General features: G+C 35.6%; 1 protein-coding gene across 1 annotated transcript in view; it reads left to right on the plus strand.

The window, feature by feature from the left end:
* Positions 1–16,001, plus strand: part of SMC2 (structural maintenance of chromosomes 2) — a 67,179-nt gene extending 51,178 nt beyond the window's left edge. Inside the window, exons 21-25 of the mRNA XM_011232346.3 lie at positions 14–214; positions 2,055–2,171; positions 5,173–5,333; positions 8,984–9,131; positions 10,298–16,001. Coding sequence (XP_011230648.2) covers positions 14–214; positions 2,055–2,171; positions 5,173–5,333; positions 8,984–9,131; positions 10,298–10,456 — 786 coding nt within the window. The 3' untranslated portion in view covers positions 10,457–16,001. The remainder of the gene's footprint in view (positions 1–13; positions 215–2,054; positions 2,172–5,172; positions 5,334–8,983; positions 9,132–10,297) is intronic.
* Positions 16,002–16,227: the final 226 nt, after the last annotated feature.

The following is a 16,227-nucleotide window of genomic DNA, read 5'->3' on the forward strand; positions in this document are numbered from 1 at the left end:
CTTCTGTGGCTAGGTCTCCAAAATGTTGAAAGACTATGACTGGATTAATGCAGAGAAACACCTCTTTGGGCAACCTAATAGTGCCTATGATTTCAAAACCAACAATCCAAAAGAAGCTGGTCAGAGACTGCAGAAGTTGCAAGAAATGAAGGAGAAACTGGGGAGAAATGTCAACATGAGAGCTATGAATGTTCTGACAGAAGCTGAAGAGCGGGTAGGTCCTTTTCCTTTGACAGTCTGGCCACCTGAGTAGCTTCGATGGCTCTCTGTGACCCCTGCAACAGTTAACTAGAGGAAATCTTTTGCTTGATGCCCTTGATACTGAATTTCTTTCTTTTTTTCCTTTCTCCCTTTTCAGTTCTTTCTTATTTCATTGTTTTGCATCATCAATTATTTATATATTCTGTTGTACCTTGAATAATTTTTCTATTGGCTTTGCCATGAACATATTCAACGCTTTTCTCATTCTTGGTGTAAATAAAAACTGTACTTTTTGTTCTGTTTAACTTCTTACATTTCTATCCTTTCTTTCACTTGCCTTGAAAGAGCTTTGAAAAATAAGGTGTACTCTGCTATCTGCCTCCTTACCAGCCGTTTCATAACTATTGTCTTCCTTTTGACTCTAGGGTACACTAGAACCATGCATAAGTAATAACTAATATTGTTATATGCATAACCACTCCTCTACTCATCTGTAAGTCCAGCAGCATCTTCTGTTTTAATGCTCACTTACTTGATAATGTTATCCATCTTCCCAACCCTGACAAAACTTTTATAGTCTGCCATGTTACTAGAAAAATCCACAGGGGAAGGCAATCCGTATTCTTGACAGCTCCATAGGAAATAGCCGTCTGAGTAATTTTATATTATGCCCTATACCTTCTTTAATTTTGCAAAATTCTGTTCGAATTTGTATCACAGAGTTATGAGAGCTCTCTAAAAGTGGTAATACTTATGAGCTCAATTACTTTTAAGAGGTTTTGCTATAATGGGGCTTTTTGTAATTGTTATTGACATTAGTATCTACAAAGAATCTGTATTATGTTAGATACTAAACAGGCTAATAATGCTCATGTTGTGATCTATCTATAAGATGTTCCTGCTGGTTTTTATTTCTCCATTAAAGCTTTGCAATATATGCCATATTTGTGGAGGAAAATCTTTGGTCTGAATTTGAAACTTATTCACTTGTTTGCTTTTATTAGATAACGATAACTGGTCTAACTCCCATTTCCTTACCAGAGGGAAAGGCTCTATTGCTAAGTAAGATGGCCTTTTGTTTTGTTGTATTTTGTGTCTGTCCAGTTAAGAAACTACATGAGCCTCCATTGAGGAGAAATGAGTTAAGAGGATTTTTAGAAAGTTCTGCTACTACTCATGGTGTAATTATCCCTCTGCAGCCTTCCTCAAAAATTTTTTTTCAGTGAGTTTCTGTATTAACCAGGAAAAGACCACTCTGAAGATGTGATGTTTGAACTGAAACTTGAGGCACCAATTATGTCAGATACAGAGAAAGAGCATTCTGGGAAGAGAGAACAATGCAGGGGCTAGAGGTCTGTAATGAGCTTATTATGTGCAAGGAACTGAAAAAAAGACCATATGGCTGGAGCCTGGGGAAGAGTGGGATACCAAAAAGTCAGAGATAAGTAAGGGCAAAATTATGAAGGACTTGTACCTCATGATGAGGAATTGAAATTTTGTGTCACTGCTAAGACCTTAAGAAAGCGTGCCAGGGCTACTTTTGAGTTTACATACGACACATTTTCTTTTTTGCCTTGGCTGCTAGAAAGATCAGGTGGGAGTATTAGTGGAATCAAAATACTTCAGGAGCTTGTCCTATAAATTCTCAATAATAGCAACTAAATTTTACCTATAGGTGATATATTTATTTTCTTCACAGTTTGGTTTACATTATGACTCTTAATGCAGTATATCTCTGGTAAACGGGAGTGTATATATTATATATAAAAATTAAACCTCTATTCCTGACTGAATTCTAGAATATAAAGAAAATTATATATTTTTCCAACTAAGTATGCTTTTTGTCTTACTAGTATAATGACTTAATGAAGAAGAAGAGAATTGTAGAAAATGACAAATCCAAAATCCTTGCAACTATAGAAGACCTTGACCAGAAGAAAAACCAAGCCCTAAATATTGCTTGGCAAAAGGTATTTGAACCAAAAATATCATTTATTCTATATGAGGCAAGGATGAAGAATTTTGTCAGTCGGTTTATACACTGAGATGAATTTTAAGTGGCTGATTTGTGTTTGAAAGAGGCACACACTCATGCCTTAATTAAAACCTTCTAGACTTTTAAATGCATCTGTCCTTTTGGACTTGACTACTACCGATTTGCAAAGGTAAGTTTGTGTCCTTCCATCATACTCTCACAGTCTACTTCTCTGGTTCCTAAGTTATATTAAATTTCTAACTTTCTATATTTCTTTATTTTTCACTCTTAACCTTGTTTCCACATCTGTGTTACTTTCAAAGGAGATACATTTGTCTGAAACCTTAGATTCTGTCCAATATCTGCCATACCCCACTGCTTGAAGCTGGAAGCAGTTTCAGTTTTGCGCTGGTGAAGCTCTGAGTGTTGGAAAGCACTCCCAAGGACCCCTTTGGTTCTAGCTTCCTTGGTTTCTCTTCCCCAGGTTCACAGAGTTCAAATATTCCTTCTCAGAACATTTCTCTAATAAGATTGGTATATTCCTTACCACTTAGAAGTTATTAATTGCATTTCAGAATTCATAATTATGCATTTTGTATGTTAAATTAACAATTCCATAACTGATAGTTAAACCATCCATATTTTATAGATGAGGAAATCGTAGCTTAGTTGAAATAGCCTAAGATACATAGCCAAAGGTGGAAAAACTGGAATTCTCTTTTCCTAAATTAGAACCAAAGTTAAAATTGCCTTTAGTTGCTAACTGCTGTCGCCTTTGTTGCCCTTAAATTGGGCAGTAAGCAGGGAAGTTTAGAATTCTCTTTCGCTGGACTGTCATTCAGCAAAATCCCAAGTATCTTTTTCATTTTGTATTACAACTTTGGCAGATTTCAAGATTCTTTACTATTATTTCTGCTTCCCTGGCTGCATGTATTTTTCTCCTTTAGGATAATTCCTCCGCCTCTCATGTGGAAGTTTTCCTGTATCTATCCTAGCAAAGGACTCTCAGCCAAAAGATTCCCAACATAGTTACTGTGCTGTTTGTTGCTTTCACAATCCCATGCCGCTGGGATTTAATTGGGCACCTTGCCTCTTTTTTGCTTTTTAATTCTGTAATTATTCAGAATTCTGAAAACTTCATTTTCAGTAATGGCAGGACAATTATTCCTTTCAGTCACCTTGTTTTTACTACTCTATAACTTATTTTCAGTGCTCCATCTCCCTGGGGTGTTTGCTTTTTAAAAATGCATGCAAAAAATTGGTCCCATCATTCTTGTATAAACGTGGATTTAACACTGGATCTGAGAGGCTTTGTCTCTTGTTTTCCCCATGGTTCCTAGATTTAATGCAAGTACAAATTTATCCTTTAAATTGATGTTCCCCCAATTTCCAAGGTTCTCTGAAAGGTGGTAAATTAATGAGTGCTTATTATATGTCAGCTACCATTCTCATATTAATTTTCTCATTTAATCCTCACAGTAACCTCTTGAGAGAAGTAGTGTTATTATCAGCACTATATATCTCCTTATGGCTTCTAGCACACTCGATTCAGAAAGCCAGAGTATTTTTGGCATTGGCTGTGTTTGTTTCCTCCCTAACTGTATTGGATTTTCAGAATTCTATTGCATTTCACCTTTATATCTGTCCATGACTGTGGTGCATTTTCTATCTTGAATAGGGCTATATTCTTCTCTGCCCATTAACTGATAAGTTTCTTTTACCTTTTGGAGGAATTTCCACATGGGATCCATGGTCATGTTCAGGGTTTAATAGTAGTCTACTGTTTTAGTGCTTTTCTCATGCCTGGCCAAAAAATTAAAGAAGAAAAAGAACCAAAGGTGTTTATAAAACACTCTGCTCTCTTTATCATTCCCCAAAAAGACAGTATTCCTCTCCATTGTGATGAACCTCACCTAGCTCCAGAAATCTATCCCAGGTAAACTAAAGCCTATTAACTCTGTGTAAGATATTACTCAGCATGTATGCAGTTGCTCTTAAAACTGTTTTCCTTTATAAATCTGTATTCAGTAGCACTGATTGATTGTATCTACATCTCCTTATTAGTACAAATATTCATGCACTTGAATTTGGGGATTTCTGTAGAGAACATGACTGTCAGATCCTCACAGGTTTGTGCCTGTATATGTACACACTTAAATTTACTGAACTCTCAGATTATTAGTTGTGTATTTGAAGACAGATGACCAATTCGCAAATTATTCATCAAGTGTGTATGCACAAAAATTACCCAATTACAATTAGAATATTGACCCTAAATCTCTAGGTAGTCTGTGGCTTGATGGGGATAAGCCAAACAGCTTCTTTAGCCTTTTTCTGTTGGGGTCCCATCCTGTTCCTGTCTTTGACAACTTCTTTGGCTGAGAAGAAGCCTACAGAAAAGGACCATTCAACATCTTGAACAGATCTGGTGGTTTGATTTCATGCCTCTTCTTTTCTTAGACTTCACCTTAATCTTTGGCTCTTTGAGGTTAGCTGAAAACCACTGGCCTATCAAAGCCGTCAAAAGAAAACAAGTTTTATAAGAGAATGTTTTATGCCAAAAACAATTTTTCATGTCTGCCTCTCCCAACTGCAACTTTAGTCTCCTTTATTATACAGTTGTGTGTCTCTGAAGATTCCTATAATATAGCTTACAAAAGTATCAGAACTTCAGGGTAGAGTTAGAAGTATAGCCTCTAGTTCCCCTTGGAAGTTAGAGCAGAGCTCAGTAAATTTTTTCTGTAAAAGGGCAGATAATAAATATTTTTGGCTTTGTGAGCCATATAGTCTGTTGCAATTATTAGACTTGTTTTAGTGCTATCAGCCACAGACAATATATAAATGAATAGGCATGGCCAGATTTGTCACGTGGGCCATAATATGTCAAAACCTGAGTTAGTAACAGACAACAGAATGCATCTGCTAGATTGAATATACACATACCCACATTTGATTATTCTTGGAAAGCCTTCTATATATATTTTTTTTAAATCCAGGTGAACAAGGACTTTGGCTCTATTTTTTCTACTCTTTTGCCTGGTGCTAATGCTATGCTTGCACCACCAGAGGGGCAAACTGTATTGGATGGTCTGGAGTTCAAGGTTGCTTTAGGAAATACTTGGAAAGAAAACCTAACCGAACTTAGTGGTGGTCAGAGGTGAGTAATCCCTTTGCAGTATTATAATTTTATTATAATTTAATTATAACCTCATTCCTCTTGTATTATAATCCATCATCTCATAGCTAAGCAAACAAAATTGAAAATTGGTAGGTAATCTTTACACGTAGAATTTAAGGAGCTTAATATGTAAGACTGCAGTTTTTTTTAGAACATTGATTAAAATAGTAGGCAACGGGGCAACCTGGACGGCTCAGTTGAGCGTCCAACTCTTGATTTCGGCTCAGGTCATGACCTCAGGGTCATGGGATTGAGCCTCGCATTGGCCTCTGTACTCAGTGGGGAGTCTGCTTGGGATTCTCTCCCTCTCCCCCTGCTTGAATGCACGCGCTCTTTCAAGTAAATAAATAAACGTTTAGGATAGTAGGCAACAAGGGAGAAGTAAGGATAAGCGATTAGAAAACTAGATAAAATATATGAAAAACAAGTGTTGTCAGACTTTGAGAAATGAATAGGTCAAGAATATGATACCTGAAAGCAATGAAACCAAAGTGCTGAGCTCAGTGTTCACCCCAGCTTTCACCATAGGAGAACTTCTGGTTTGCACGTGCAGGGAGGGGAATCCACACAAAGTCTAGTAGTCTCACTAAATTCAAGCAAGAGATTAGAATTTTGGGAGGCCCCGGCTTAGCATTTAGTCTGTACTGTCCCATAAGTGAAAGCTGTACACAGCAGTTCAGCGCCTACCTTGAAGAGAGCAAGCTGATCCTCATGTAACTTGAGACTCTAACATAACACAGTGTCTGGTATCTGGACAGAAATCAAGAAAATGTGACTCGTAGCCCAGAGAAAAATTATTCGATGGAAGCAGATGTAGAAATGACAAGTGATAAAAATAAGACACAAGGAAGTTATAGAATTACATTAATTATTTCCAAGAATTACAGGGAAAAAAGAACCTAGTGGAATTTCTGGAGATAAAAAAATACGCCTGAAAGGAAAAGTTCACTACATGACATTAACAGATTAGACAGTGTAAAAGAAACATGAATGACTTTGAAAACACAGCAAAAAAGAAACTATTGAAACTAAACTGAGAAACATAAAACTGTAAAAAACAGAGCTTCAGTGACCATCAAACCATCTAACATACATGTATTTGGAGTTCCAAAAAGAGAGGAAGAGGCAAAACAGAAAAATACTTGAAATAATGGCCTCAAATTTTCCCAGTTTGATGAGTTCTATAAACCCATAGTCTTCATTTCTGTGAGCCCTTGGTGGGATAAACACATCCCCTGCCTCCCCTCCTCCACACACATACAATAACACAGTAAAGCATGTTATATGAAATTGTGATTTTTATATGCCAATGATTAGAAAAATCAGAGAGAAAAATCATAAAGAAGAATCATTAGGGAAAAATCATAAAAAAATCATTAGAAAAATCATAAAGCAGCCAAAGGTAAAAAAGCAAATTATATGCCAAGGAACAAAATAAAAATGACTTCAGGCTTATTGTCAAAAACTACAAGCCAGAAGTCTGGAATAACATCTAAAAAGCGCTAAAAGAAAAACATGTCAACCAAGAATTCTATGTCTAATTGAAATATCCTCCAAATTGAAGTCAATATAAATATTTTTTTCAGAAAAACAAAAGTTGGAGGAGTTTGATCCTAGAACTGTACACGTTAAAGGAAGTTTTCAGGTGAAAGGAAAAGGATACCAGAAGGAAACTTGGATCTACATAAAGGAATGAATCCAGACAATCAGCATACTAAGGAGAAACTTAGGGGGTCATGTGGCCTAACTCCTTACCTGCTTCCAAGAACCAAATAATTAAAACCTACTGAGAGAAGATTGTGAATATTCACATAAAGATGGTTATTAATTTTGTATTTTTCCCCTTCAGGATGTGCAATCCTAGTCCTTAAATTGTTCTCATGTGCTGATGATGCAATCATGTAACTCTTACATATGTAGAAAACACTAAGACCTGTTAGTTTTCCTTGTGAAATCCTTTTTTATGATTAGAATAGTGGTCCCTTGATTTGTTTCATTATGATAAGATTCCTAAATATTTTAACAGTATAAGACACTTTCCAGTAACTGTTAAAATTGAATTCCACAGTTAAGATCCCAATATCTTACGTTTTTTGCCAAATTCCTAGAAAATGTTTTGAGGAAAACCTAAAATGTATGTTTATTTTCTTATTGGGACCTGAAAATTATTTCCATAATTGAGATGATATAAAATTATTTTTAGATATATACCATTATTTTTGATGTATATCCAACACAGTTTAACTCTGGGTGAGATTTTTTTTTTCTGAAAGATTAAATTGAAAGAAGCTCGTGCTGTAAGCATTTGGCACAGAGAAAGCCAATAAAAAATAATTTTAGGATCCTTGAATGACCTCAGCTCCCCTCTACTGAGAGGTAGATGTCTCACTGTTTTTTATTGCACTGTTTCATACATTTCCCTTGCTAGAAATTTTGGTTTCACCTTAAAAAAAAAAAAAAAGGACTTTTAATATTTAAGAAAAAATATAAAAATTATGATTCTTCGTACCAGGTTAGAACAAAACCAGATATAGTTACAGGGGATGGTTAGCTGTAAGAGAACTGAAAAAGACCTATAGAATCTGAGATGCCTAACTACAAATTTTAAATAAGGTGTATTATTAAGGTTCTCTGGAGAAACAGAACCAGTACGGTGTGTACGTGTATGAAGAGATTCTTTTTTAATGAGGAACTGGCTCATCTTATTGTGGAGACTGAGAAGTCCCACAGGTTGTTGTCTGCAAGTTGGAAACCTAGGAGGACTAGTGATGGAACTCGGTGTGGGTGTGAAGGCCTGAGAACCAGGAGCAACAAGGCAGAATATCCATATCCCAGCTCAAGTAATGAGGCAGGAAAGAAATTCTTTCCTCTACCCTTTTTACTGTTGAGTCCAGCAGACTGTGATGTCCACCCACATTGGAGACGGCAAACTGCTTTACTGAGTCTTCCAATTCAAATGCAAATTTCACCCAGAAATACCCTCCCAGACAAATCCAGAAATAAAGGTTAGCCAAATATTTGAGTACTCCATGATCCACTTAAGTTGACACACAAAATTAACCACCACATAATAATTGTTCGAATTTCTGACACTGGGAAGTAATGGGCCATAATCTATACAACTTACTCTTAAATGGTGCCAATAAAAAGTGTGTATTTGTGTGTGTGTGTGTGTATACACACAGGTACGTGCATAGTAAAAGTTAGAAAGACGGCACCTAAACCAGTTATAGTTTCACCAAGACAGTAGCTGTTGTCTTAATCAGTAAGTATATAGCCCTCACTCACCTGCTACCTAGTCATCTAATAGCAACAGGGGAAGGAAAGAAAACACTTAACATGATCTTTCCTTAAGTGACAATTATCCTGATTATTTGATTGGAAAGAAGAATATAAACCTGTTCAAAATAAAACTCATTGAAGAGAAAAAAGGAAAAGCTAAAATAAAAGAACCATTTTAATACAACAAAAGTGTTGAAGTTTGAAACTTGAGATTATTTACTTCTATGGTGATCTTTCAGTTAAATCTGCACTATTCCATAGTAAGAGGATAGCAGGTTTGCTTCAGTATTTTGGTGAAGAGTGGTAAAATCAAGTTTTGATAACTTCTCTTTTGGTCTTTCTTGAAGGTCCTTAGTAGCTTTGTCATTAATATTGTCCATGCTCCTCTTCAAACCTGCTCCTATTTATATCCTGGACGAGGTAGACGCAGCCTTGGACCTTTCGCACACCCAGAATATCGGACAGATGCTGCGTACTCATTTCACACATTCTCAGGTAAGAACCAGGAAAATGGTCTCCATGATAGTTTTAGTATTTCTTCTTCTAAAACTATTCTTTAGTAATGGCCAATATGAAGATATTTAGGATTGAGGAATATTAAAGCTTTGTGTATCTCTTTAAATATATAGTGCATGTTTACATATACATACATTCAAATGGATATAGAAGGAAAAAAGGTTTGGTTTCATAATTTGGAATTAATTAACGGTTAACATTATTATTTTCTCTAACTAGCTGCTAGAAAATACTCAAAGCAAGACTGTTTCAGGAAATCAGAAAATCATGTGGTACTTCATGGGGGTACTTGTCATTTTTCCTGGGTAGGAAATAGAGAAAAGCCCCTTTAAGAGCTGTTTTTATTGAGCTGTTGCTGCAGGAACCGGGGCTGCCACATATGGTTATATAGATAACGCAGCGTACGATTCCGGGGCTCCATTTACCATAGTCGTCACAGACTACATTATGATGGTAGTCTTTTTAGCAGGTAACAGCGAAGTGGTACCTTTTCTTAATTCTGTAAATGTTCCATTTGAGCTAGTGGTAGTGCTTGTAGGAACTTGTAGCCTTTGATATTCTTAAAATATCACAGAGAAAGCAATTTCACCAGGGCATTTAGAGCTAGCAACAAAACGGTGGTGCTAGGTGCAGAGGACAGCAACCAGCACTCAACCAGCAGGAAATAGTAAACCTGGGTAATGAAGCACTCAAGGTAAAATTAAGAGACTCCTAAAACCCAAATATAGAAAGCTAGAATTCATCTAGGTGCCCAATATTAGACTATTTGTTACTTGCATTTGAGGATGTGCATTTGCTTTGAGCCAAGCTTTGAAAAAAATAACAAGATCAGAATATCTCCAGACAGTTCGTAATCCCAGAATAAAAACAGGAGTGCATGGGGCACCTGGGTGGCACAGCAGTTAAGCGTCTGCCTTCGGCTCAGGGCGTGATCCCGGCGTTATGGGATCGAGCCTCACATCAGGCTCCTCCGCTAGGAGCCTGCTTCTTCCTCTCCCACTCCCCCTGCTTGTGTTCCCTCTCTCACTGGCTATCTCTATCTCTGTCAAATAAATAAATAAAATCTTTAAAAAAAAAAAAAACAAACAGGAGTGCATTTCTTCAGATTATGGAAAGTATCTTATGCTTTTTTCTTTTTCCCTTAGTTCATTGTGGTGTCACTAAAGGAGGGTATGTTCAACAATGCAAATGTCCTTTTCAAAACCAAGTTTGTGGATGGTGTTTCGACAGTAGCCAGATTTACTCAATGTCAAAATGGAAAGATTCCAAAGGAAACTACATCCAAAGCAAAAGGACCCAAATGACCACATCTGGAAGTGAAAAGTACAAATTTACTCCTTCACCTTGACCTGTTTTTTTAAACAAAGAACTTACGCTTTATTTATGTAAAAATGTAATGTTTTGTTACTTAACCCATATCTTCTCTTCCTTTATGTAATCACTTACAAGTGAGTATAGATTCCTCTCTTAATTAGTGTAACTGTGGTCCAGTTGCTATGACTGTGATTTTATGCATGTCCTCAGGTGCTTTTTTCTTACACAATTCTTTTATATATATATATATTGGGAACTCTGAGATACCTGGTTGGTGGTGAATTCTGTTTGCAAAATCAAAAATACAAAGAGACAGATGAAATTAAAGTATAGGATAAATACAGCTGATAGTCAGCTTTTAACTAGCTTAATTCCTAAGGTAATATTAGTGTGTTTTCTGTTAAGAAAGTCATTTAGGTAAGGAAGACTTATAAAGCAAGTATCTGGACCAACAAAGGGAACACAAAGGAAGCTGTTAGGCATGCACGAGCTGTTTGTGTTTAGTTCTGTGACGATACAATGCCAGAGCCCTGATTTAGACTCCATGATGTTTGGGTATCATGTTTCTATATGCTTAGTAATTGGTCTGTGCAATCTTAAGTTTTTAAAAAGTCTTTGCTGGTTTTTAATAGAAACCTGGGAAAAGGTCTGTGCATACTGCCCTCCACATTTATCTGAAGTCTCCTCATGTTTTCAAAGATTTTCGTCAGGCTTTTCATCATCTAATTAGTAACAATCCATTGGTGAATGAGAATGTATTTATTTTTCCTTCGTTCTGATACATTTATGAATAGATCAATCTGTTTTACCAAAAGAATTCAAAATTTTAAGAACTCCAAAGCAGCACTACCAACCGCCGTGAGATTACTGTATGTAGTTCCTGTTATCTCTAGGCACATCGCCAGAGCAGTGTCTCCAAACTTCAAATCTTGAAAGCTCTTACATGATCTCATCGGATCTTGAGTGTGTTATTTTGGCCCCACATCCCTTCTTGATACTTGAGTCTTAGTTCCTTTATGTTATGTTTCCCCTATCTATGCTTATAGTCCTTGGACTTGGCTTTAACATTTCTCATCCTTCCTTCTCATGTCAGATAACATCCAGGTAACTGATATAATGGGACGCATAGGAAAGGATTGAATCTGGAATTAGTTCTTGTTCACCGTGGGAGGAGAGGGAGACAAAGCTGTAAATGCTGAATTACAGGAAGTCTAATACCACATGTAAGAGATATACAGGAGTTTTTTTCCTCTCAAATGTATTGCAGATTGTTTGCCAGGACATTTCTGTCAGTTCACACTTTCAGCCAAGGTCACATTCCTGTTGACCATAACCTAGTCAGCACTGGCTAGTAGTTCTATCACTTCTGATTTGCTAGTTATAAAATGGCACTTCATTGCTGTTTTAACTAGCACTTTGTAAATAACTTGTGAGGTTGAATATTTTGCCATGTGAACTAATTTTCTTTACTACAAGTTTTCTATTTTTTTGCTTCCCTAATTTTTATCATATATAATCTTGCACTCTAATGAAAGTCCTCAAACATTAAATTTTTGTGAGTCATATTCTTTCATTAGAAGAAGACATGAAGGGGAAATGGGGACATTGATTTCACACAGCTGCAATTATAGGAGTAACTAACATTTACTGAGCTCTTTTATACATCAGATGCTATCCTCATTTGCACATATTTTCACATTTGAGGTACATACTGTTGATCAGCATTATATCATTGAGGAAATTGAATTGAGCAGAGAAGTTAAGAAACTTGTCCACAGTGACAATACAGTTAGTGAGAGGCAGAGCCAAGATACCAGTCTTGGTAGCTGGTCTTCAGAGTCTATGATATATTACCCTTCTGACAGTTTGAACATTTGTGTTTATTGTATATAATAAATTTAAGACATACCCGGATGAGCAGTATGCACAATGTGAGAAAATTATTTTAGGAAGAATGTCAGACATTTGAAAAGGATTCCTTACCTTTTTTGTTTGGTTTGGGCATTTCAGGTACACTAACAAAGGGAAAAGCAAAAACTTGAGAATCCCTCTTCCAATATGGTGAAGTAATCAAATAGTCCAGCCACTCCCACAATCATGTCATCTGCAGATCGGGGCAGGTTTTCTTCCTTTTTGATCTGTGTGCCTTTTATTTCTTTTTTTTAACTGCACTGGCTTGAAGTTCCAGCCTCATGTTGTATAAGTGTAATAATGAGAGCTGGCATGTTTGCCTTTTCCTCAGAATTCTGAGGAAAGCATTCAGTCTTTCACCACCTAAATATAATGTTTGCTATAGGCTTTTGGTTTATATTCTTTATTAAGGTAAAGAAGTTTCCTTCCATTCTTAGCTTGATCAGTTTTGTCATGGATGGGTTATTGAATTTTCTTTTTCTACATTGATTGATACGATCATGTAACTTCTTTAACCTGTTAGTACTATGAATTACATTAATTTTTGAATATTAAACCAGGCTGGTATTCCTAGATTAAACCTCATTTGGCCATGGTCTATAATTCTTTTTATGTACGGGCATACCTTGTTTTATTGTGATTCATGGATAACTGCGTGTTTGTTTTATACAAATTGAGGGGTTTGTGGCAACCGTGCAGCAAGCACATCTGCCAGCGCCATTTTTCTGACAGCATTTGTTCTGAGTCTGTCGGTTTGGTAATTCCCACGATGATTTCAAACTTTTTCATTATTATATATGTTACGGTAATCCGTGATCAATGATTATGACTCACTGAAAGCTCAGATAGATGGCTAGCATTTTTTAGCAATAAGGTATTTTTTAATTAAGGTATATACTTTCTTTTAGTCATATGCTGCCGCACACTTAATAGACTATTAGAAATATAACTTTTATATGCACTGGGAGACCCAGAATTTTGCTTTGTGATACTTGTTTTATTGTGGTCATATGGAACTGAACCAAAATATCTCAAGGGTATGCTTTATCACAGGATTCTGTTTGCTAATAGTTTGGTCATGACTTCTGTGTATATTCACGAAGGTCTTTGACCTGTAGGTTTTCTTTCTTTTTTTTTCTACTGGCTTTATTTGGTTTTGGGATAATACTACCTTTGTAAAATGAATTGGGAAATGTTCTTTCTTCCATTTTCTGTAGAATTATATAGAATTTGTCTTAATCTTTTAAATATTAGAATTCTCCTGTGAAACTGTCTGGGCCTAGAGATTGGGGGGTAGGATGGGGAGAATATAAAGTAAGTACAATTTCTTTAATAGTTATGGGGCTATTTAAATTATCTATTTTATAAAGAGTGACTTGTGATAGTTTTTTGTGGAATTGTTCCATCTAAATTGTCAAATTTGTAATTTGTGTGTAGAGGTCATGGTATTTCCTCATTATCCTTTTGATGTCTTCAAGTTGTGAAGTGGTATCACTTTTCCTGATATTGGTAATTTGTGTTTTTTTCTTTGTCATTCTTGCTGAAGTTTGTTGATTTTATCGTCTTTTCAAAGAACCAGTTTTTTGTTTGACTTTATTGCCTTTCAGTTTTCAATTCTTTGATTTCTGCTTTCCTTTTTTTCTGCTTCCTTTGGGCTGACTTTGTTTGCTCTTTTCTAGTTTTATGGTAGAAGTTTAGACTATTGATTTGAGACCTTTTTTCTAGCAAGCAAGACCATTTAGCTTCATCTCACAGATTTTGATATGTTGCATTTTCATCTTTAAGTTCAAAATATATCCTAATTTGCTTTGACATTTCTTCTGTTGGATTCGTATTTAATTTCCAGATATTTGGAGATTTTCCAAGGTAGTATTTTCTTAGTGATTTCTACTTTAGTCTGTTAGGAATCCATTTTTTTGTTTTGTTTTTTTGTTAAAAAAATGGTAGATTTAGAAAACAAAAAGAGGTGCAGATCAGTGGTTTAAGCTTCTACCCTAATCTATATTCTAGATAAATAAGAACAAAGTAAACCCAAATTAAATAGAAAGGTGGAAATAATAAAAAGTAGAAGTCAGCACATATAGGACCGAAAAACAGTGGAGGAAAAAATTAGTGAAATTGATAACTGGTTCTCAAAAGAACAACAAAATCAGTCTATGTATAATTAGACCAATCAGGTAAGCCAGAGAAATTACAAGTTACTAATATGGGGAAGGAAAGAAGAATTACTACTATGGCTTTTACCTAAATTAAAACGATACCTAAATTAAAATTATAATTTTTATGCCAGTAAATACAGCAACTTAGAATAAAACTCAACCAAAACCGACAAGAATAGACAAAACCAGAATAGCCTCACATCTATTAATGTAATCCAAATGATTAAATGTCCTCCTACAAGGCACACTTTAGTCCCATGTGGTTTCACTTGTAAATTTTACCATTCAGGGAAGAAGTAACACCAGTCCTACAGTCTTTCAGAAAATAGAGGGGAAGGGGAACACTTCCAACTTGTTTTATGAGACCAGGGTTTTAATACTAAGATTGACAAAGACATGACAAAACAAAATTACAGGATGGTAGAAAATATTAGCAGACTGAATCTAATGACATTTATAAAAGGTAATAAACCATTTTCATGTTTTTAACAGATGGTACTGACAGCTAGATATTTATGCAGAAAAACAAACACTGCCCTTCACAACATACACAAAAAATAACTAAAGATGAGTCATAGACCTAAAAGCAATAGTTTTAACACTTCTAGAAGAAACAAAATCTTTGTGACCTTAGATTAGGCAAAGATTTCCTAGAACGCACGTGCGCGCACACACACACAATATTAAAATTAAATTTAAAAATATCTTCAAAAGACTCTTAAGAAAATGAAAAGACAAAGTACAGAATAGGAGAAATTATTTGCAAGGTACAGAGCTGACAGAATTGCGTGCAGAATGTATAAAGAACTTGCAGTTCCCATGTTAACATTTGCGTGAAGGGTGGATAAAACTGCTGTCTCCTTAGCATAAACCAAGGCAGGGCAGCGCACTCTATGAGCAATGCTGACTGTATTTTTCACTGCCATACATTTGAATGTTTTTTAGTGGTAGACTCACTTAAGAGTGGCTTTGATGAAGCTGTAAAAATTAATTTTTTTAATCTCCTCCTCCTCCATTTCTCATAATCTGAGGGATAAAATGGAAATTAGATAAAAGCACTTCTGCATACCCAAACAGGGTTATTTTGCAGAAATGCAGTTATTTCAGTTGGAGTCTGAAGTAACTGCTTTTTTTCATGAATACAGTTTTTACTTGAGTAGATGACTAAGACAAACTATGGTTATTTAAGTCTGTGGTATTTGGCAGACATTTCTTAAAAATGAACAAAGTGAGCCTGTCAGACAATTAACCTGACATCTGTTGCAAATAATAACATTGTAGCTTTCAAATGAAAATTAGAATTTTGGCAAACTTGTATTTGTCATTATGAGCTGGACATCTTCTCAAAGACTTTTCTGATAATACTGGTGGTAATATTAACAAGCAGGATTTTTTAGTATTGTATTATGAAATGTGTTAACATTTTGAAGATTTGCATAACTCAATAAATGGTATTTTCCCATGACGAATGTGTGATGCTACAAAATCCTGCATGGATAAAATAGCCCTTCTAAGTACAAAAAAGAGCAATTTTAATGTTACCGAGTACAATAATTTTATTGATAGGGTTTTAGATTCCACATGGCAACAAACTATTAAGAAGCAATCACTTGTTGCGTTGTGTTGTTAGTGTCAAGAAAGAATATCTACGTTATCTAACACTCCTCCCTTTCCAGCTACATGTTTATTCT

Source organism: Ailuropoda melanoleuca, chromosome 7, assembly GCF_002007445.2.
Source record: "Ailuropoda melanoleuca isolate Jingjing chromosome 7, ASM200744v2, whole genome shotgun sequence".
In the NCBI taxonomy this organism is placed as follows: Eukaryota; Metazoa; Chordata; class Mammalia; order Carnivora; family Ursidae; genus Ailuropoda; species Ailuropoda melanoleuca.